This window comes from Diceros bicornis, chromosome 7 (genome assembly GCF_020826845.1).
Source record: "Diceros bicornis minor isolate mBicDic1 chromosome 7, mDicBic1.mat.cur, whole genome shotgun sequence".
Lineage (NCBI taxonomy): Eukaryota > Metazoa > Chordata > Mammalia > Perissodactyla > Rhinocerotidae > Diceros > Diceros bicornis.
Window position 1 is genome coordinate 47,823,352 of NC_080746.1, and position 24,471 is coordinate 47,847,822.

The 24,471-nt window shown below is 38.4% G+C and overlaps 1 protein-coding gene across 2 annotated transcripts in view; it reads left to right on the top strand.

Annotated features, from left to right (window-relative positions):
* Window positions 1-24,471, top strand: part of DLG2 (discs large MAGUK scaffold protein 2) — a 1,867,373-nt gene that overhangs the window by 917,568 nt on the left and 925,334 nt on the right. The window contains exon 6 of one of the 2 annotated variants that reach the window (XM_058545485.1): window positions 10,842-11,003. In XM_058545485.1, coding sequence (XP_058401468.1) covers window positions 10,842-11,003 — 162 coding nt within the window. The remainder of the gene's footprint in view (window positions 1-10,841; window positions 11,004-24,471) is intronic. The other variant, XM_058545490.1, reaches the window with a different exon arrangement.

Consider the following 24,471-nt stretch of genomic DNA (forward strand, 5'->3'; position numbering starts at 1 on the left):
GTATCTCCAGCACTTAGAATGTCTGGTACATAGTAGGTGCTCAATAAATTCTTATTTTTTTAATTAACTATAGTCACCATGCTGTACATTGCATCCCCATGACTTATTTATTTTATAATTGGAAGTAAATTCTTGTTGAGTGAAAAAATTGGGAGGAGAGAGGAGTAGCAGGAGCTGGAATGGTCATATTAGGCCGAGTTGAGTGGAGATAGTTTGGGAGAGCCTGGAAGGTTTTCAAGCATTGACGATGGCATAAAGGAAGGCCGAAGAGTGCTTTTTGCTGCAGATGGGAACACAGGGATATGTGTAGTAGAGTAGTGAAAAAAAAGATGTAATTGTATGCTTTGAAGAAATTGAGCCCAAAAAAAAGCAAAAAAAACTGATTTTTTCCTTCAGTTAGTTATTTTTTATATTTCCAAAATCTTTTATAATCAAGTAAAAAAATCTAATGTTACAATAAAATAATCATGGCTGATATTAAGTGACTACTTACGAGGTCCTAGATACTCTGCTAAGTGCCTTCCGTGCATTATCTCCTTTGACTTTCTCAAAAATTCTGTGAGGTAAGTACTAGTCCCATTTTACAGATAAGAATATCAAGTCACAGAGTTTGATAAGTTGCCCAAGGTCATGTAGTACATGATAGAACTGGGAAGATCCGGGCAGTCTCTGCGGAACCTGCACGCTTAGCCACTACTCTATAACTGAGGTTTTAGAAAGTTATTCTGCTATGATGGCCTAAGGAGAGGAAAGAAGATAGACACATTTAGAGCCTTCAAACGACCAATCACATTTGTTTCCATTCTGCTGGCAACATTAACGGTCTGAAGGGTTTACTTTTGGGGACCACTTTTTTGGATGATAGACCTGCAGAGTGCAAAGAACTTGACAGTTCCAGAAAGGAGAGCATTAACGTTGGTCAAGCAGCTACTTTGTGCCAGGAACACAGTGTCACATTCAGTGCTCATATTTCTATGAGGTAGATCCTGTAATTTTCAGCTTATAGCTTCAGTCAACTGAAGCTCGGAGATAACCAGCAACTTAACAAATATCTCCCAGCTGGCGAGTGGCATAAGCAATTTGAACCTATCTTGCTAATTCCAGAATTGATGCACATTCTACTATATTGGGCTGCCTCTTGGAGGAGTTAGCTAGCTATGTTGGTTTCAAAACCGGTTTTACCATTTGTTTAACACTTTGAGACTCTTTAATCCTCTGCTTTCTCATTTGGAAATCAGAGTGATAATCCTTCTTTTTCCAATTCTTGAGAAAATTACTTGAGACAGTGTTTCTGAAAGTGCTTTGTAAATTGTAAATAGCAACCTGAATGTGTGGCGTCTTATACAAATTCATTTTATGATTCCACACCCGTTATTTTCCCAGATCCTAGATCTGTGGTCCCATTCTGACTTTCTCAGAGAGCTTGAGGGTGTCTAATCATACAATTACCTCTCCTGGGTGATCCTGGCCTCCTCTGGGTTTTGAGCCTTGCTCAGAGTTTTAGGAGAGAAAGCTTGCATTTCCTACCAAGTTACATTTCCAGCATCTTCAGTGAACAGGTGGAGGGCAGCACTGAGCTAGAGTAAGTTCCCTTATGATTATTTAAATCATCAGTTCTTTAAAAAGGATCTTCAGATCCATTAAATATTCATGAAAGCATCCTTCTTGGCAGCTCCTCCATTGTAGGTAATTACAGAGGGTTTAAAATATCTGACGTTGCTTGGAAGCACACAAAGCTCTGTCAGCTGCAAGCAGACAGCTGATTTGTAATTTAATTAACATCCTGGCTCATCCTGTTCTTTGTGGCAAAAAGCGGGAAAGTATTTCCTTTCATTTGTGAGTTTTGTTTGAAAAAACTCAAATGGAGCACCTGGGAGAGCTTTTCATTTCTCACATCAGCCCTGTTACTTACATCCTGCTCCAATCCTCAAAAAATTCCTCTCTCAAGTGTCCTTTGGGCCAGCTATATCGCTGATTGAGGGTCATTTTTTTTTTTTTTAAATGGTAACTTCACTTGGTGAAGATCTGTGTGTAATCAACGATCAGTGAACTTCGACCCATTTTTATTAGCTTTTTGAGCAATGGATTTTGAAGAGATTTGGCCAGAGATGACTTATTTATTCAATGAACATTGACTGAGAACCTACTATGTGGCAGGCACTAGAGGTCAGCAGGGAACCAAACAGGCAGGGTGCCTGACCCTGTGGAGGTTTCAGTCCGGTGGGAGAGGCAAACATTAAGCAAATACTTGGAGAAACAAATGTAAAATAAAAATGTGATGAGTTTTATGAAAAATAAGTACAGGTTTCCCTGAAATCCTGTGAGGCAGGGAGTGATGTGGTAGTAAGAGGAGAAGCCCCTAATCTGGAAGTCAGGAGGCCTCCTTGAGGAAGCAAAGGTGAACATTTTGTATGGTCTGTCTTGTCCTTCCTCCTCCTATTTTCCTCCTATCTACACCCTCTCCCCCAGATTTGCAATGTACATGTAACTGTTCTAGAAGAATGGATCGGGAGAGTGGGCTTAGAGGATGGAAAAGGGAAAGAGAACTCTGCTCCAGCCAAAATGTCATTCAGAGAATTTATTTTAAATCAAAGAAATGAGTATCTTTGATCTTCTCTTTTTTCCTTCTTTTACCCATGTTCCCTCCAGAGAGGGAGGCAGTGAGTTGGAGAGAGGATGCAGTAGGTGTGGTAATGGGAATGGGTAACAGGTCACAGGCTAAGACATCATGGAAAAAGGAAGGAGCTGGAAAAGATAGCCGGCTGGCTACCTATTGCACAAGCCTCTAGTAAATAAAATTTCTGAAAAGAAATATTAAAGTGTTTTAACAAAATATTTTCCTCAAAATAAGATGGTAGCTGTCAGGGCCTGGATGAGAATACCCAATTGTGGAAGTTAAACTTATAGTCTTGAGAGGAAGTGAAAACCCTCCATTTCCATGTAGTTCATTTTTCGAGACTGCTTTCGTCATTCTTTTGGCTTTCTCATCTTTTTGAGCTGCATTCACTTCTTTCTTAGGAATGATCAATCTCTTTGCAAGTCTGTTATTTGTTTAATGTTCTTACTGACTTCATGCTTCTCCTAAAATATGTGCTTCTTTTCTGCCAAAGAAAAGTAAGAGGCTTCCTTCCAGCGTCAGCATTCAGTCTAGTGGGTCTATTGGACACACACTATTTGGCTGTTGTTCTGGCCTGATCACTCTGCGGGAGACAAAGATAGATGGGAGGTTCCTGCCCTCAAAGAACTTAGATGACAGAGGGGAGATAAGATGACACAGAAAATGCTATTTGGCATTATACTTAACAGAAGCAGTGGAAAGAACAGGTTTTGAGCGTTTCCTAAATGTTAGACTTTGGGTAAGAAACTGTAATCATTCCTTAATTTGGTACCTGCTTCATCATGTTGCTATAAACTTCAATGTGATACTTTCTACAATATGCATAGAGAGGTGTTCATGGATAGTGCTCACTAACTGTTACGTATTCTAGCATTACTTACCTTTAAGAGCACACAAACATGTTCTGGCTCTCCCTGAGATTGATTCCTTTCTCTCGCTCTTTCTCTCTTCAGAACACTGCCAACTCCTGCTGCGAGGGGAAAGCAGAGCACTTTTTATGCAGAAACATAGATAGACCCAGATTTTTATTTATGAGGCCTTGAAACATTTGTGACTTCTCCCTCAGTTATAGCACACTCTGCCAGTGCAGCACCATCTTCCAAACTGTGCAGGAGAAGCTTCCAAACTGTTCAGGCTCCTGTGTTGGAATTCTGGGTAACAGGATGGTTCTGAGTCACACAGGCATCAGCAGAATGTAGTGAGCAGAATCTGGTCAGACTTCCTTGCCTTTGTCCAACCGTATGGGGGGCCCTGTGGTAGAAAAGGCGTGTGAGTATGATTGCATGTGGGTCCAGCTGGAAGGGTCAGCTTTTTGATCAGGTATATTGTATTATTGCTCAGACTATTTAAGTTTAGTTTGGTTAAAATCACATTTATTGTTCTCTTACTATATGTCAGCCGTCAGCGGGGCACTGGAGATTTAGAGAGGAATAGGGCTCCATGTCTGCTTGTGAGGCAGTTGTGGGCTGGTAGGAGAGATGGGCACATGGACAGGTCATTGCAGTATAGAGTTCTTATTCAGTGACAGAAATCTGTGCGGAATACTATGGGAGCATAAAGGAAAGACATTCTTTCAACCTTAGCAGTCAGAGAATGCTTCCAAGAGGAGGTGACACTCAATCTAATTATCAAGGACCTGAAAAAGTTTGCCTGATGAAAGAATCCAGGAGTGGGGAGCTAAGCTTCAGAAGTGGGGAGGGGATAGGATTCCAGAAGTCAGGGACAAAATGAGCTGAGAAGGGGACGTGAATAGTACATCAGTCTTCCCTGTCTTGGGCACATCTTCTGCCTCACTCTTATTAGGGCTGGGAGAGAAAATATAAACTGTTTACAAAAGTTCTTTTGCTCCAGAGTTCCCTCCAATGGACCAAGCTGAGGAAAGGAAAAGAGGAATGCACAGATTTCAAAACAGAGGCCTTCCTCAAATGGCCCTCCTTTTACGGGCAATACAGAAACCCTCAAAGATGCACAGAATGGCATCACTACCTAAAGGAAGAGCCCTAGAATGAGAGACAACTCAGAATTACCCAGAAAATTAGAGCTGATTCTTAAATCAGAGTGTGATCTTTGCAAAGTTGTTTAATCTCCCTTGTTAGATGACTCTTGAAGATTTCCTAAGAATTATATTTCCTGACAATGAAGATGGTCTCTTCAGATCTTTGAGTCCTAACCAGTTTAGAAGAATATTTAAGTACTCTAGCTCTAGGGTCAGACTAACGTGTGTGAATCCTCGTTTGCCACTCACTAGGTATGTAAGCTTGGAAAAAATGCTTAAGTATCCAAGCCTCGGATGAGGAGAATAACATCTATCTCTCAGGTGTGATGATGCGTATAAAGCATTTAGCATAGTTCCTGGCACATTAACTGTAACTATTATTATTATTGGTTTTAATATTGGCATTAGTGTTAAGATTAGTGTTTCTGTTAATATCAGCATTAGTGTTAATGTTAATGTTGATCTTAGTATTACAAATAAAAAAATCATTTTTTGTCCTGCCAAAGTTGAGTCTAAGCAGAGAGATTCTGCTGTGCCATATCAGCGTATTCCTTTGGAGGCTTGCATTTGAGTTAAATATGGTACTTCTTACCAGTTCTTGTCATCTCTTGCAAAAAACTGGAAGGAAAAAAAGAGAGGACTATCCGGCTGGCCCCAGGAAGACTCTTGTTTAGGTCCAAGGTCTCTTGGATGGTTCCCTAGTGTCCATAATAAATAGCAATCTGCCTTTTAGCCTTGTCTCCTGCCACATTCTACCTCACATCCTAAATTCCATCCAAATCTTACATCAGATTCACCAGAAGCAGACCTAAAATAGGGATTAGCGTGCACATGATTTATGGAAGCTAGTTCCCAAGAGAAACCCTTAAGGGAGTAAGGGAAGCAACAAGGAGTTCTGTAAGAATGTAGGTCCACGTGTGGTCTAGCTTCAGGTTGATCTCCTCAGGTGCTTTGGAGTGTAATTTACATCACAGAGTTTGTTTCACTTTGAGGTGTGGGAGTTGGAGGGTTCCAGTATAACTCCCAGGTACATCTAAGTGAAGATTACCCAAGGGCAATCTTCCTGAGAAGTTTGCAGACATGGGCCTTGAATGTATAAAAGGGATTGCCATGGATTTGGGTGCAGGGGGGCAATAGCATCTATTACAATCCACTTTAAGATCTCACCATTCCCTCAAAACATCATCCCTTCCTATCACTCATCTCCTTTACATATGTTGTTGTCTTTGCTTAGAATACATCTGACCTCTTTCTATCATCATTCTAGATCCTGTTTCAAATTGAGAACCTTCAGACAGAGTTGATGATGACCCATTTTTGCTCCCACAGAACTCAGTTTATACTTACAGTCGTTATCACTATGTATCATGACTTGGCTGCACATATGTATAACTCACTTAATAATTTATGGTCTTCTCAAGATCAAGAACTGGTTCTTGGGCAAGCCCTGGTGGCCCAGTGGTTAAGTTCGGCACACTCTGCTTTGGCAACCTGGGTTCAGTTCCTGAGCGTGGACCTACACCACTTGTCTTTCAGTGGCCATGCTGTGGTGGTGGCTCACATACGAAAAAAAAGGAGGAAGATGGGCAGCGGATGTTAGCTCAGAGCAAATCTTGCTCAGCAAAAAACATAACCTGGTTCTTATTCAGTTTATATTCTTAGCATATATTACTACTGTAAGGCATGATGAGGAGAGAGTATATAACACTTAAAAATCTGATATCCTGTAAGATTCTGTTAAGCAAATGATGCAGTTGTCTTTTTTGTTTGAACTTGAGTTCATAATGTTCTACAACTAAAGAGATTGTATCCAGCAGCCAAAATAATTTTGTAGCTTGAGAAACTGTTATCCATTTTATCTGTTTGTTCAATTGTCATTCATAACTTTATTCAACAAATATTTATGGAGCATATGTGCCAGACACTTGGCTAAGGATTGGAGATATGAGGATAAGCAAGATCCAAATGGTCTCAGTCCTCGCAGAATCTTATAGTTCAGTATAAAAACACAAAAAAATACGCAACCATATAGCATGATAAAATTTGTGATTGGGGGAGTATAGGGAGCTATGGGAACACTCACAAAATCTCATACTTGCAGTTCACAAAAGCTTCCCAGAAAAGGTAATGTCAAATTTGAGGCCTAAAAGATCAAAGAATGTTAAAATTGTTGCTAATAAAATATTAATTGAGCATCAAGATTGACTTTAAAGTCTAATTTAAGGCCTTATTGGTTTTTAAAATGGTTCTTAAATTTATGAAAATAATCAATTTAAAATAAGTTCTTTGAGGGTCGGCCCCGTGGCTTAGTGGTTAAGTGCACGCGCTCTGCTGCTGGCGGCCCGGGTTCGGATCCCAGGCGCACACCGACGCACCGCTTCTCCGGCCATGCCTTGGCCGCGTCCCGCATACAGCAACTAGAAGGATGTGCAGCTATGACATACAACTATCTACTGGGGCTTTGGGGGGAAAAATAAATAAATAAAATCTTTAAAAAATCAAATAAAATAAAAAGTTCTTTGAGGGGTTGGCCCAGTGGCGTAGTAGTTAAGTTCATGTGCTCCACTTCGGCTGCCCGGGGTTTGTGGGTGAGGATCCCAGGCGCGGACCTGTGCACTGCTTATCAAGCCATACTGTAGTAGGCATCCTACATATAAAGTGGAGGAAGATGGTCACGGATGTTAGCCCTGGGCCAATCTTCCTCAGCAAAAAGAGGAGGATTGGCAACAGGTGTTAGCTCAGGGCTAATCTTCCTCACAAAAAAATAAAATAATATAAAAAGTTCTTTGTGACATCACATACGTTCAACTAAGTCTATTATTTGTGTTCTGATAGTTATTTATCCAAACAGTTCATCAGGATGTATATTTTTATGAATGAAATCTTTCTCTAAACCAGCTGAATCCTACTGTAGGAATCCTTGAGGAGCCACAATAATCATTTTAACTTTAAAAAATTTTACTTTTAGTGCCCTGGATCTTTATGTTTCAGAACACAAGCATTTCCTGACTGTCATGAGTGACATGAATATGGCTTTACATATGTTAAATTTTAAAAAGCTTAAAAAATTCTTCAAAAAACTAAAAATGGAATTACCATATGATCCAGCAATTCCACTTCTGGGTATCTATCCAAAATAATTGAAAGCAGAGTTCTGAAGAGATACTTGTACACCCATGTTCATAGCAGCATTATTCACAATATCAAAAGTGTGGAAGCAACCGAAATTTGCATTGACAGTTGAATGGATAAACAAAATGCAGTATATATATATAGATAGATATATATAGATATATATATATAGATAGATAGATATATACACACACATATGCAATGGAATATTATTTAGCCTTAAAAAGTAAGAAAATTCTGACACACACTACAACATGAATGAACCTTGAGGACGCTGTGCTAAGTGAAATAAGCCAGTCATAAAAAGACAAATACTGTATGATTCCACTTATATGAGGTATCTAGAGTAGTAAAACTCATAGAAATAGAAAGAAGAATGGTAGTGCCAGGGGCTTGGGGAGGGGAAAATGGGGAGTTGTTTAATGGGTATAGAGTTTCAGTTTTGCAAGATGAAAAAGTTCTGGATATTAGTTACACATCATTGTGAATATACTTAATACTACTGAGCTGCACACTTAAAAATGGCTTAGATGGTAAATATTATGTTGTGTATATTTTTCCACAATATTTTAAAAAGCTCTATAATACTGGATGTAATGATTTGTGTATATCTATTTATTCCACAATCCTGAGGTGGGAGTTGTGAGATAAAAGAGTGCAGAAGTAATGGGGGGTCAGCTCATGCAGTGGTGTTGGGTGGTGGCTTATGGCAGGGTAAGGAAGTTTGAGCTCTCTCCTGTGGAGAGTGGGAGCCATTGGAGGGTTTTAAAGAGAAGAACTTTGTCCGTTGGTGATTCACAGAGCCCGCTGGTGCAGTGTGGAGAACGGACAGGGAGAGGGCAATCTCAGCAGCAGTCTGGCCAGCCCAGAGGCTCTTGCTGTGGCCCAGCTGAGAGCTGATGAGAACCTGAATGTGGGCAGTGGTTGGTAGTGGGGGAGGATGGAATAGACTCAAGAGTTACTTAAGATATAAATTAGAAACACTCAGTGATTTATTAAATTGGCAGATGGTGGAGGGCGAAAGAGAGGATGGAGTCTGACTGACTCCCACTTTTCTGGCTTGGGTGGCTGGATAGATGGTAGTGCATCCCTGAGAGAATTAAAGAGGGGGAGGAGATGTGGAGGGCAGATGGGCTGAAAGCCAGAGACACTAAAATTGGCGTAGGTATGACTTTATTCCACTCCCAGTGAACACATAACTGATCAAGAATAAATGTTAAACTTAGCCCATGTTTCTGAGGCAGATTACCCTGCTAAATTATTCATAGGTTTAGGAAAACAGAAGTATGGTATTCTGCAGTTCACAGGAATGCTCTAACCCCATTTTGTTGTGTATTCTCAGTGATGTGTTTTCTACCAAGCTGCTGATTCAGTTATCAGACTTGGGCTTCATCTCCTATGGGAGTGGAGGAGGGGCTGATGATAGTAGAAGGAGGATTCAGACGCAAATTATGTGGACAGGGTCCCAACTCTGATGCCCACTGGTTAGATGACCCTGGACAAGTCCCTTAGCTTCTCTGAGTGTTAGTTTTCTCATAAGTAAAACGGAGCATCATAGGTAAGAAGGATTTCAATGGAAGAAATAGATGAAAGTCCTTTGCAAACTGCTATCAAGATATTGTTAGCTGTAATTTTTGTTTTGAAACTAGCATTAAACTTGGAACATTGCAGAAAGCCTCCCTAGAAAATGCAAGTACTGATAATCAACTTCTGAGTAAGAATGGACAACAGATTGAATTACCAACCCTGGGTGGTTCTTCTTGTTAATGTCAGATTATGAGTCAGACTGAGAGCTGATATCCAAGAAATCATTTTTACCTTAAAAATGAAAGAACTGTAGGCATGATTTTGTAGGAAGACATGCTGTTAGTAACCTGATGTGATAAAAATAACTGTTGGTGTTAACAATAACAGTGTACTGGGAAGAGGTAAGACATCACAGTTAAGCCTGAGACAGTGTTATGAGGATGTTTGTACCCCTGCCCCTAATACCCCTGTGCCATGCATAGGGAACAAAGGCAAAGCAAGGCAAACTAAAATTTTATTAGCTGAGTTGGAGGTGGGATGTAGAAGGTTTTCTTTTTTCTTTCCTGGGTAGGCCAACTGCCTTGAAACAATGGACTCTAATGGGACAGCTCTAGAGGAAAAGGAGTGAAAAGCAAAGAGAGACAGAAAGACAGGACAGAGATCCAGGCCAAGGTTGAAGATGGAGATTGACCCCCTGGCCAAGGCTATACTCCCTCAGACCATTCCATGTCCTGACCCTTTTCTCTCTCTGCCAGCTTCCTTAGGTCTGCTTGGAGGACTCAAAGGATGGCCTTTGTCTGAGGATGATCTTACTGTTACAGGCATATAGAAGGAAGACAGGAAAGAAAAGGGAAAAAGGATTCGAAGAGAGGGAACTCAGACCTCTTTCCTCTCAGGAAATCATCTAAATATAGACAGACCCTTTGCCTTGATTTTTAAGTTCTTTAAAAGCAAACTCCATCCCTGGAAATTGTGCATTTTTTTTTTTGTCCCAGAATCTGACTAACCCAAATCAACACTCTTCCTCTTTGGGTATAAAAGGAAGGGAAGAATGTCTTCCTTTTGAGGCTGATACAAATAATGTGGGTGAAAAAATTTTTCCTCATTTCCAAAGAAATTTAAACCTTTCACCTATTCTAAAGCAAAATTAAGTTTCCTAAAAGGTTTGTATCAGAATTCTGTTTTCATGCTCAGCACTTTTTTCTTCTCCATCCTTGACTTAGAAGTTTATTACATACTTAGCTACTCAGTCATTTGGAGGGTTACCTCCTCACCTACTTAGGTAGATTGTCTCAGTCTCAGTTGTTATCACACTTCTGTAGCTTATCAACAGAGATAGTACGTTGTCAGGCAAAAACAAGTCATCAGCATTGGTCAATATTGATGGTTGGTTCAGTTTTGCTTGCATTTGAGCAGGTTCGTGTTGACCATCAAAAGAGTTTGAGGCAAAGCCTGTTTGGTGAGGTCAACAATAGGTGCAGACTGTATCCTGTAAATAAAGTTAGAATTTGAAGTTCAGAACCTTTGCAAATACTAATGCTTTTTTGTCTTTCTTGTCTTTTCTCCTAGAAGTATCGATATCAAGATGAGGATGCTCCACATGATCATTCCTTACCTCGACTAACCCACGAAGTAAGAGGCCCTGAACTCGTGCACGTATCAGAAAAGAACCTGTCTCAAATAGAAAATGTCCACGGATACGTCTTGCAGTCTCACATCTCTCCTCTGAAGGTCAGTTAGATTGCTCTTAGAGCTGGCGGCAGTGGTTGATCTGCGTTGCTAAGAGAGGTGTTTGTTGGCCCAATTAAATGAGGTTCTTTTGAAACACTGCAGTGGCCTGTGGTTGCCAGAGGGTCTTTCTGTGGTTTGGAGGCTCACCTGGAATTTCTGATAAAGGGCAGTTGTTTTCACAGTTATTTGAATGTCTGGAAAATCCTTTTAGTTGCTGAGAATGGGCTAAGGAAAGAGCCAAGGGTGAAAAACTGAAAGAGAATAAAAGCTGACCACGTATTTAAAAAGCCCAAGAGTACATCAAGGTTTCATCCAAATGCTTTCTCTCCATCTGTATTCCTGGTCCCAGAGAAAACAAAGGAAGTAAATACAACATGATAACACTAGTAATTGCCTTACCGTCTAGACTGAAAAGGAAAATGTGTGAGTTGGCTCATCAACACCTCTATTTTATACTGTGTTTCTTTCTTTTTGGTGTCATACTTTTCTAACACTTTCTACCTTTTCTCTTTAATTTTAAACAATTTCTCGATAAACAGTATTTTGACAAGGGACAATATAATGAGACTAAGGATTCTTTGTGCTCCTTGGCTGCAAATTACTCTGCCTTTTCCTTTGCTGATGCTGTGGGATTTTGTGCTTTGGATAAAAGCTTATGAATGTTGATTAAAGTTAAAAAAGAAAAATGGAACTAGAGTCAACGATGTAATACAAGAGAATGGAAATGAAAAACAAAACCAAAAAAACTACCAAATAACCCCTTGGCTATTGCTAAAGAAAATTTTCTTTTATTTTGTTAGCCAGAACATTCACTTCACCAGCACTTCCATATAGCTGTGTCACAATAAAAACTACAGCCATAAAGGTGGCCCTGATGCTTTCTGAGATCTTATGATACCTTCCAAAACATCAAAGAAAGGCTAAATTATGTTTACTATAGTTCCAAAATTTGATGCATTTTAAATACCCTGGCATCCTAAAAATGTATTATCAAATAAATTAGCTATGTTACCACCAATTAATTAAAATATTAGGCTAATTGTCAAATTCTAGTAAATATTTTGTAATATGTAAAAATATGTAAATATTATGCCTTTGGAATTCATTGTTCAGTTCTTCCCAGAGTCTCTGGAAATCGTTGAATGACTGATGGAAATGGGTGTATTTAACCTGGAGAAGAAAAGATTAAGGGTTGGAGGATAGGGGATTTACCTTCTCACAGCTCAAGGGCTGTCATGTGGAAAACAGGATATTGGTGTCACCCAGAGGGCAGAAGCAGGACCACTGTGCATAATTAACAGGAATGTATGTTTGGGATCATTATAAGACCACAACTCCTGACTGTTAGAGCCACCTCAAAAAAGGTGTAGACTACGTGAAGCAGGAGTTCCCTGTCCCTAGAAATCTCCCAGGCCTGGATGATGGCCTGGCAGTGGTATTGTAAAAAAGCCTCCTTCAGCAGGATGGTGCAGAGAATTGTCTCTGAGGTCCAGTCTAACTCTAGGAATCAATGATTCTATTCTGTGGTCAGATGAATACCTTCCTTATTTAAGGACTCTCTCATCTTTGCAAACAAACGCTCATTCTTACTCTGCGTGCTGGCCAGTATAAATCGAGACAGGGCAGAGCTGGAAGACTGGATTGCTTTCAGAGTATTTAAATTTCGGTTTTTTTCTTTCTAACTGGTTGGAAGAATCCCTGTAAGAACCTCTGTGGAGCTTTTTTTCCTCTTTTTTTCCTCTCAACTTGTCTTTCTCCCCTTACTAGACCTTCCTTTTTAATCAACTCTAGAGTGCAGCTCCCAAAGGCTGCAAGCTGAGTAGGATAGTCGAGGCTAGTCTAAAGCTAGCCTGGTTACAGTAAAAATTATGAACAAAACAGTAAAAGCACGATAGAATCTTCATTTTGTATATTATTAAGGCTTCAGCATATACACTGTAATGTAATTATCTGAACATCTACAGTTTGGTTGCTTACACCATGTGTTATGCTACTTAATGCCTCATTTGGAAAATGTCTGTTAGAGTTGAAGGAAAAGTTTGCTTTTTCTGAAGATCAGATCTCAGATGTAAAGGAATCTTTTCTATTTCCCTTTTACCCTTTGTTTTCCAAGAATCTCAGAATTAAGTGTCTTCAATTTTGGTGGTTTTCCTTAGTTTAGATTTTCTGTTTCTGTTTCTCCCTTCTATCTTATTTCTTATTCTATTCTTTTCAAAAAAATTATTGGTTTTTATAGTTTTACTATAGTGGTGTCTTTTACTGAAGGCAACTCATGTCAGTTTTAAAAATAGCCACCTATGAATAATAAACCTCTGACATGAAGCATCAAGGTTAGAATAGATTTCCCTTCATCTTTGGAACCCCAGCTCAGCAGTGTGATCCCCAAGGTACTGTGAAGAGGATGGAAAGGTGAGTTCACCCAAGACTTCTGCACCCAGGCTGTGAGATGGCTATTCTGGAGCCAGGACTTTTCCCTCATGACCCTCTAGAGGTGTTGTTTATGCTGAACCAGATAGACTTTTAGATTGTCTTAATGAAAAGAGTGTACCCTTCTTCTAGCAGCAACAGTGATAGGGATAAATGTGCACAATTTTTCTAGAAAAAGAAATAAACCCTGATGTGTAGAGTTTGCCAATTTTGTGGTGTAAATACTCCCATCATGGTTGATTTCAGGCTACCAACCTGAAGCTACTGAATGTGTTTGGAAAGACCGGCACGTGAGGCTCTCTCTCCAGCACAGCACTGCACTATCAGGCTCAAGCAAATGTATTTTTATAGCAACAGGACACATATCCTAGTCAAATTGTTAAGGGGTTGTTATATTATCACAGTTCAAGTGTTTGGAAAACCTGCCATGGTTAAAATCTGATGTGTTATTTTCTCATAAAGAAAACCTGTTAGGCCCAGAGAAATGCGAAGAAGGTACAAATTCTTGATTAGACCTGCCATATTTTCAACCTCTTTGCCTTCTTTGATCTGTCTGGTGCTCTCGGGTCAAGCACTAGAAGGAGGAAGAGTGAGAAGGCAAAACACACAATCAGATAATGCCTCCTAAATCCTGCTTAGGAAACATGGCTCTCTAGTAGTAATTAGGAAATTTATGTGTGGCCCACCTAAACAGAATGAGGTTGCTGAATAACAGTTTAAATGTCGCATTGAGCAGGCTCTGAATCATTAGCTGAGTAATCTCACTGTTGCAGGTCTGGCAATTGTTTCTTCCAGCACAGCCTATCAATCGAAGCCTCGGTTCTAAGATTCATCTGCCTCTGGTGCACACTTGCTGCCTGGCTGATAGATGGGCTTACTTAGCCTGTTTTCATTAGAGTGCCTTGGCCAGTGAGAAGTATGGAGTTGAAAGGAGAAATGCAATTCAGTGGTGAATTCGAGGGAATTTGTTTACCTTGCCTCAAGATGGAGATGCTTTCTCTTCAGATGCTACCTAGACTCTTTCACACAAGAAAGTGGCCTATAATAAAGCATGAGAATTTTCTTTTCAGTTTAGATCAATTCCATAAATATTAATTGAGTGTTTACTATATGCATCGTAATAGGCGATGGGGAAACACAGAGCAGTAAAACATGGTTTTCAATATCCATATTACTCTCCTAGGGGACCCTGACTTCTAATTATTTGTTACTTATTCCTACTCTGCAACAGAAATTCAAATTCCTAAAGCTTAGACACTCTGGGACCCCAGACACCTAGCAGAGTACCCTTTATAGAGTATTTGTTTAAGAGAGAGACAGAGAAAGGGAGAGAGGGAGAGAAAAAGAGAGAAAAGGAGGGAGGGCAGTCAGGCTTATTTTTAAGAACCTGGACATTAGAATGCCTGAATTTAAATCCTGGCGCTTTCATTTAGTAACTCTGTGACCTTGATCAAGTTAACTAACCTCTCTCTCTCAGGTTCCTCATCTGTAAAATGAAGGTAATAATAATATTTAGCTCATAAGATTTTTGTACTAATTAAATGAAACAGTACATGTAAACTGCTTAGAAAGTACCTGTCATGTAGTAAGCACTCACCAATTTTTTTTTTTTTTTTTGTGAGGAAGATTTCCCCTGAGCTAACACCTGTTGCCAATCCTCCTCTTTTTGCTGAGGAAGATTGGCCCTGGGCTAACATCCATGCCCATCTTCTTCTACTTTATATGTCTATTTTATATGTGGGATGCCTGCCACATCATAGCTTGATGAGTGGTGCATGGGTCCGTGCCCGGGATCTGAACCAGCAAAACCTGGGCTGCCAAAGTGGAGCATGCAAACTTAACCACTATGCCACTGGGCCAGCCCCTAAATGTTGTTTTTGATCTTGTTATTATCATCAGCCAGCTACCATGACAAATACCTTAAAATCACCTATTTTATTTCTCTCATTTTATCTCTATGAGGTATTATACCTGATTTTAAAATTAAATAGTTCCCTTCAACCACAGAACTAGAGAATAGAAAAGCTTAACTCAGGTCTCTCTGGATCCAAAGACTGACACTTTATCACTCCTCTGCTATATCACCTTCCTCTAAACTGTTCTGCTATTTTTAAAGAGATCTCAGATTCAAATTTTCATTTGTTGCCTCCATGTGTGTAAAAATTGAAGGTCCTTTTTTCATATGGCCTTATTCTTAAAAATTAAACAGATATAAAATATAATGGCATGTGTAAAAAATTTAGTTTTCAGAATGATAATCATGAAGAGTGGTGATAGAGGGGAACATTATGAAGAAATAGAAGGAAAATAGGTTCTGTGTAAAATATTTCAATCCACCTAATAGTAAACTCCCAAGGGACTACTTTCCGCTCCCATGACAAAAAATTGTATTTGGGGCTAGTTTCCTTTTGCAAAATTTTTTAAGATTATAGGAATTTTTTTTCTGAGCAAAAAAGACATACTTTGTTTTGAGCATTTGAAGAATTTTTCACTTTGAGATATACTCCACAGACTAGGTGTGCATGTCATTGAAGAACCCTGGTAAGTCCAGCCCACCACAAAGCTCATGTTTCTCCTTTTTGGGACCTGGCAAGATCTATTTCTGTAATTTTTATTTGGTTATTCATTTTTTTAAATCTTCATTCTATATGTGCTTAATTTCATAAACTATCTTATCATTTTCAGAAATAAGCAATGTGGAAGTTCTACATTCAACCATCAATCAATAAATGAATGAAGCTACTCTTTATGCTCTGTTTCACGTTAAGATGATACTTGTTAGGCCAGAAATCCAACTGGTTGTTTAAATTCTACTTTTAATTCATAACCATTAGTTTTATTTCTATAAATTTACTATCAGTATTACTGTCATTATATTAATGCCTTCAAGGTCAGGGTCTATGTTGGCTTTGTTCATTATTATATCCTCAGTCCTTCAGCAAATATTAATTACTTGTAAGTGGCAATATGAGCACTGTTATGAATAATTGCCTTTTGGAAGGTTGGTGATGTTGATATTAAAATGAGCAAGAAATCAAGGCACAGACTTCTTGTTTTTCCTTTTCTGTTGTCCTCTTATCCCTTATTCAATCATCATTGATACAGAATTTAATCAATTTTAAACCTCATTGTTCCTCATGTATTACATATCCGAGATCTGTATGTGTCCTAAAATCAATGGCATCTTCAAATTAAAATTGGCAGCATCTCCTAGGGTACATAAAAAATGGTGTGTCTTATAATCAAAGCCATCTTAGATTCAATGACTATTTACAAGGAAGATTAAAGCTATCTTTCATAGATTGGTGTAAATTGCTTTAATCAGATAAATATAATTTTCTGTCGTCTTATTCTCATTGAGATCAGAATAAACAGTTCTGGGAGGCTTTACTGGAAAGTAAGAGTATGAGAGGTTGGGATAGACTTCTATACCCTTTGACAACTGGGCATTTGTTGAATATATATGGGAAAACATTGGAGAATTTATAGGTAGTGCAAGTTTGGAGAAATTATAGGGGGCATTGCTCAGGAACGAGGAAGCTGATATACAGAACTGCAGGCAAGAAAAATAACAAGGTGTACTTTGTTCCACTGACTATTTTCTTACCACAATTGCCAGAGCCTGCTTATAGAAAAGTACAGTTTAGTCAATAGTACAATAAATCCTCTCCCTCCGTGAAGCTTTTCCTATTAACTCTTGCCTGGCTCTACCTCGTCATAATATCCTATAGCACATGGAGTTAGCGGGTCCTGCACGTGGAGTTAACATTTTTATATACACCTTATTCTATTCTAAATAATTTTTGTTGAACTATGTATTGTCCTTTCCTCTAGATATGCCATTTTTCTTGCTCTTAATAAATGTCTAAGCTTCTATGAACTGGACGACATCTTATTTTTGTTTTATTTTATTTTTCTTTTTTCTCCCTTATTGGCATCTACAATGAAACTAAACCAGGATTTCCCAAAATACGTTTGGTGTGATGTGTTAGCCTTATAAGGAAAATAAAGGGATAAATGCTTAAAACATTTGAGAAATTAAATCCATTAACTTATTGAAGGATTTCTCAGAGTCTTTAATATGATAATATGTAATATAAACCTCTAAGATGAGGATATGGTTAGTACACAGTATTTCCCAAACATATTTGGTCATGGAATCCTTTCTTCCAAATGAAATTATTTTTTGGTTGGCCACATACACTTTTGGAAATACTATAACAGACACATAGACTATCGCTAATACAACCAACAGAAAACAATAGCATAAAAATTTATTCTGACCCTAGAATCAAGCTCAACCAGATTCAAATACCATATCCTCTACTTACTAGCTGTGTGAGCTTTCTCAAGTTATTTAACTTCCTTAAGTCTCAGGGGGTTTTTTTTGAAAATAATGGCATCTACTCATATGCTTTTGTGAAGTTTGTGAGAAAAATCGACACAAAATCTTACCTCAGAGCCTAACATGTAACAAATACACAAAAATGGTAGCTATCTTTACTGCTATTGATATTTTGCTATTAGGGATTGTATGGGTTAGTGTTATTCCAATATTCTAAACTAGACGCCTTGGGATTATTTTTGAAATTTTTTTCACCTTAATCTCTTCTCTCTTTGTTTTCAAATGTCTTGATGTTCTCGCCTTCCTCTTTGTAACCACAGCTACCATCCCAGTCCAGGTTTTCATTATCTCCAGGCAGAAAGTAGTGTGATTATTGTAAAACATCATGGGCTTTGGAGCCAAAAAATATATATTTGAATCCTGACTCTGCACTTTCTGGCTGGATAACCTTGGGAAAATCATCTAGGATTTCTGAGATGCAATTAAGTTTAATATGAATGAGATCTTTTATATGTATGGATTGATTGATTCTTTCATTCATTAATTTGTGCAGTAAAATCTCTTTGACCTCCTACTAAATGCTGGACTCTATGTTATTCCCTGAGGATACAAAGAGGAACATGTCTTCAAATTGCTTACATGCTATAGTTAGACTCACAAGTTTGGAGACGTATACAAACAATATGTCATGTTATGTGCAAGTGAGAAAGCAGAAAGAAGAGATAAATTCTCCCACGACCTAGAAAAATTGTTTAATTTTCTCTGGTGTTGGAGAGCTGGGAATGTGTGTGATCAGAGAAAGCATTGTAGAGGCAGTGATTTTTAATTTAAGGAAGTAGGAGATAAGGGAGAAAGGTCAAGGTTGTCCTAGACTCCAGTAGTTGTGTAGCAGTGTGGAAGAATTCTAGAAATTGCAGGTAGTTGAGTAAGGCAGAGGGAAGTAATGTAAGGATTAAGGAAGGGATACAGGAGTGGGCCCAAAGCATGCCATAAAACAAGGGAGGTAAGTGGGAACAGGTAATGGAAGGCCTTATGTGGAGATTGGACTTCTTGTAGGTAATGAGCAGTGACTACACAATTTAAAAAGGAAAGATACCTAGTCAGATTTGCAAATTAGACCATTACTCATGTCATGTAGCAGAGTGGAAGAAAAACAAGAAAAGGGTGGTATCACAATCAAGGACATCAGGTAAAATGTGACAGGTGGACAAGCTCTGGGATAAAGCAGAGGCATCAAGGATGGAAAGAGGGGTTGATTAGAAATTTAGGAAGAGATATCACCAGGACTCTGACACCTATTAAGTATAGAAGGTAGACAAGAAAAAGAAATAGAGGTTAATTCACAAATTTTTTATTTGACCAGATGCATAGAGGAGGTATTAAGAAATGAAGTCAAGAATGCCAGAGGAAGAGCACATTTTAGGGTGAGGGGAAAACATCCTGAGTTTAGGCTTGAATAACTGAGTTTGAGATATTTATGTTGCACCCAGGTAGAAGGGTTTAACAGGCATTTTGAAATAAAGATCTGGGAATTCAGCGAGATCTGATCCAGAAATGGAGACTTGGGAGTCTTCAGTGTAGTTGAAGTGATATAAATGGGATTGCTCAGGAAAGGGGGAAGAGAATGCTGAGGACTGACACACAGGAAACAATACCACCATGTTGGGATTTTATGGAGAGAGGGACCTACTGAGGAGACCATGAAGCAGTGAGTAATTCACCACAATGTTTAGCCCTTAGTGGTTTAATGTCTTGATTTTTTAACTGAGTTATGAGTTTCTAGTAGAAGAGGATCATATCTTATACATAGAAAGGTATGTACTCCTCTATAGTGCCTAGAATCATGTTGGCTAAACACTAGATACCTTTTGAATACTTATTTCCTGATCAATAATTAAAAAAGAAAAGAAATACCTTGAGAGATAATTGACCCCAATAGTCATGGGGTCCTGATCATCAAGTGAAAAAAAAATGTTTATTTTTTTCATTTCTAGCCATAGTCCTTTTAGTAATATTACTAATTATAAAACTAAGCTGATTTTGCTATTTTTTTTAATTAGTACTTTTCAAAAATGTGAAATCCTTTCATTTCTGTCTCTCACCACTAGATGGTGGAAGTACCTGAGCTGATGGCTCAGGAAGCATCTGGTCTTGGGGAAGAAACTGAGATTTGTGAGGCTAAATTGAGAAGCTCTTAGTTAATAAAAACATAAGACTGGTTTGGAAGAGATTTGCCTACTTGTGAATAAGGCATTTTGTTCCAGGCCCAGACCTTAGTAAGAGGAAATGGTTGAATGAAATATGGCCTTGACAGACGTATACAGAATCCAAGCACAAAAGCTCCTGATCGAAATTCCGTGCAAATGAAACATTTTTTGCTTCAATTATTGTTAATTGGAAAGGGTACCAATAGCGTACCTCAGATAATCCTGGATATTTAAGCCACAAGTTGGAAAAAGGGAAGAAGAGAATGGTAGGCATAGGACCTACCACAGCATCTCACAATTTAAAAATGCTCTCTAGAACTGGCCTGCTGTGGGTTAATGGGTTCCCACCACTGCCTTGGAAGGAGAAGTCAACAGAATGACATCCAAATCTCCTATTTCTCTCATCTATATGAGAATTATAGCAACAATAATAATGAATTTTCTCTAATAAATATTAGATTGTTATGTCTATTAAAGTCATAATATGTTTTTGAAAATGAGGAGTTTATAGTAATCCTAAATGTGTCATTAGTGATTATTTGCAGATGCAGATATTCCCAAAGAGTTAACTCAGTTAACACACAGAAGGTCTTCTCAAGACTAAGATTTTACTACTGCCAAGGCTTTCTGTAAGAATTAGAAATAAAGTACCTAAAGCTCAGAGAAGCTGCCTATCAGTAAAGGATACTTACTATTACTGTTGTTAATGATGCTGTTGTTATTGGCGCCATAAAATGACACATAACTTATACCCCTCGCCCATAAAACATTTGGAGTTGTAACCCTTTAGTGAGCATGTTTTCAATTCCTTCTTATTATCGAAGATATATAGAAATGATTCCAAATCTCACACACACATTCATAAATAAGTATTGACATTGATTGAGCTGTAGAATTTTTAACTCTCTCCCAGCTAATCCATGAAAGTAATAGCATACAGTGGAAAGCAGATGGACTTGAGAATCAGACCTACTTACGTTCAAATTCTAGCTCCTTTGCTTTCTAGCTATCTCCTTTAGCACATCTATTGACATTTCCCCTGTTGTAAATAATAATATGGAACTCAAAGGGTTGCTGTAGGGATTATTTGAGATAAAACATGGAAAGTCTTCAGAATAGCACCTAGTAGGTGCTCAGTAAATGGTATTTTATATTTAAAAAATAGGAAATGTATGTGTATGCAAGAGCAAATCTGAATTTAAGATCAATCAACTCTGAGCTTTCAATAAAGGTGGGCTCTTATAGCTTCATACTTGCTGTCCTTGAGATAATGGCTTTACACTACAGAATAGCCCCATCTCAGCTAAGCAAGGGTGTATTATGCAAAATTATCTTTCATACCAAAGTGACTGTCACTCTGGCTAGTTCAAACAAAGTGTAGCAAATAAGTTGGGGGTATGACCAGGTTTTGAGTAGTCCAAACAAGACTGTAGTGAAGTATGAAGAAATGTACTTTCCTTTGTGACTAGTTATGGAAGATGTTAGAACATGTGTATAATCTTTCAAGGTGGCTACTTGGAGGGAAGCATTGATTTAGATGTATAATTCCTGCTATGTTTATTTAAAAAGTATTACTTAAAAAATTAAAAAGCATCATTACTTCATAGTAACAAACTAATATCTAGCAAGCTTTGAGTAATGAAATAGAGCTATTTAACAAACATTGAAATCACACATTAACAATATTAAAAGTCTAGAGAATATTATTATTAACCTATCAAAATGCAACCATTTTTTTTCTACATCTGGCAATGTATTTATAATCATACTCCACTAATTCTAAATATAGATCTAATCCCACTTCTGTGAACTCTAAAGGATCACGCTAGCACCATTTTTATGGTATAATTTTGTCGTTGCTGAAATCAAGTGTATTTTAACCTGGGATTCTCTTCAAGAAGAAGATTTTGGTTGTATCAATAGTCTTTATTTGTTCATTTACATTTGTTTAACAAAACTGCTAGATTCCTTGTTGGGGGAGGGGTATGAGGCAGTTGCTAAGGTCTAAAATTCAATTTCATGAATTTTTCTTTCTCTGTATTTATATCCACTCAGCAAGCTTTCTGTCTAGAGACTGATTTAGGAGAAATAATAACAGTAATAAAATCTCGTATTTATTGAATTCCTAATATATGCTGGCAGTATTCTAAATGATTTACATGTATTGAGTTATTCCATTCAACCACCCCATAAGATAAGTTTTCTTATTTTTCCCACTTTATGGACAAGGAAAATGGGCACAAAGAAATTAGAAAGACTTTTCTAAGGTGACACAGTTAGTCCTTGATAGATCTGGGATATAAATCCAGCTAGTGTGACATCAGACCCTTTGCTCTTAGTCACAGTCCTATATTATGTAATCATACAGTTTTAAAACTGAAAGGAACGGTAGAAATCATTTAATTCAGGGTTTTCAAACTGCAATTGACCCATTAGTAGAAACGAAATCAATTTACTTGCTAATTTTAGAATAGAATAAAAGAATAGAATAGAAAATATGAGAGCACATTACCAGTAGAAATCTCTGCTTCAGTTTAGTGCAGTTGTGTTTGAGCGTGTACTAACCCACAATGTAAAATGTATTTCCTATTCTGATCAAGGTCAAGAAAGTCAAGAAGCCATGGATCTGGTCCAACTTCCCCTATTACAAAAGGAGGGTTGGTGAGGAAGAAAACTTTAGGCCCAGAGAAGTTAAATGATTCCTTAAAAATACGTTGGTCAGAAATGGCAGAGCCATGGGACCGGCCCGGTGGCGCAAGCGGTTAGGTGCATGCGCTTCGCTGCGGCGGCCGGGGGTTCGCCGGTTCGGATCCTGACGCACACTTGTCAAGCCATGCTGTGGCGGCATCCCATATAAAGTAGAGGAAGATGGGCACGGATGTGAGCCCAGGACCAGTCTTCCTCAGCAAAAAAGAGGAGGATTGACATTGGATGCTAGCTCAGGGCTGGTCCTCCTCACACACACACAAAAAGAAATGGCAGAGCCTGAACTTGAACACTTTATATTACTAACTATTGCTGTTTTCTCTGTCCAGCAACTGTTGTGGCTGCCATTACTACCAATTAAGTTGCTTAAGCCAGTGGTTCTCAAACTTGGGTGTGTCTCAGAATCACACAGAGGCCTGGCCCCATCCTACTTCACTAAGCCTGGGGCTCTGTATTTTTATGAGCCCTCCAGGTGACTTTGTTACACCTGAACTTTGGAGAACTGCTGTCTTGAACTCCATGATGCCACGGCATTGATTGAATGGTTGCATGTGTATTACAAGAGCTTTGCTAAACATGGTGAGCGATAATAAAAGAAGTAAGAGATAGAGCCTCCCTCTATGAGGAACTTAAATTCTATTAGGGAAATCAAGATGTGTATGAATCATTTAGTGAACAGAAACTATATAACTAAGTGCTTATTTAACCTTATTTAATAAGTACAAATGGTATTCCAGAAGGTAATTTTTAAATTCGTCTATAAGCATATACCAAGGGTACCCCATAATACTTGTTTAAAAGAAATTGAAATGTTTTATGAGAGAATAAGGTAGAGAAAGTTGAGTTGATTTTCCCCAGCTCACAGAGGATTTGCCAGTGTCAAGCAAGTGGATTTAACCCCAATGCAGCACTCCCAAGACGTATGTCCCCAGGCCAGCTGACTCACCAAAATCACTCTGAAGGCTGATGATTTGTTCCTTCTTTATTGGCAGAACATTGAGTGTGTTAGAGCTTGTGGCCAATTTTGGGTCACAAGGAAGTTCATTTAAAATGCATTCAAGAGGCTCTTATTGAAGTCCCTTTACACATCACACTAGTGGAGAACCACCTCCCCCACACCCACCTTAAGGACCATTAAGGCACAGGGCACACATAGCAGTCATGAGTCACTTGTAAATATCAGCTTGAAATTGTAGTAATTGAACTTCAGAACTGGTGCTCTAGAGATTTGCTGGTTTTATCTCTTCATATTATGTGTGAAGGAATTTAATAAGTTTTGTTGGTGGTTTATTTTCTCCGAGAACAATAAGACATTTATATTACAAGCTTTTAATTATAAACAAGCAATATAAAACTTAAATATAGCATTTCTGAAAATAGGGTTTATTTCTCTATTATGAACAATTAAAGCAGAGCTGCCACTAGCCATTCAACATATTTATATGAATTAAAAAAGGGACCCCCTACTCAAATGGCATGATACCCTGTTATAATTTAGATCATATGCTGCAAGGACCTAGGCAATAAATTCCCTACATAGCCAGATGACCTGATATTCAACAGTAAGATCATAGAGTCATAGAACTTAGAACTGAGTAGGGGCATTTGAAATAATACACTCTAACTTGGTTATTTTACACATAAGGAAACTAAGAGTCAGATAGGTCATGAGATTTTCCCCGGGCAGACACAGTTAACGCTAAAGCTGAGACAGGAATCTGGGTCCCACATTCCCAGACCAGAGTTTATTCCTCTATTTCACAAGAAAAGCAGAGAGCAGGTA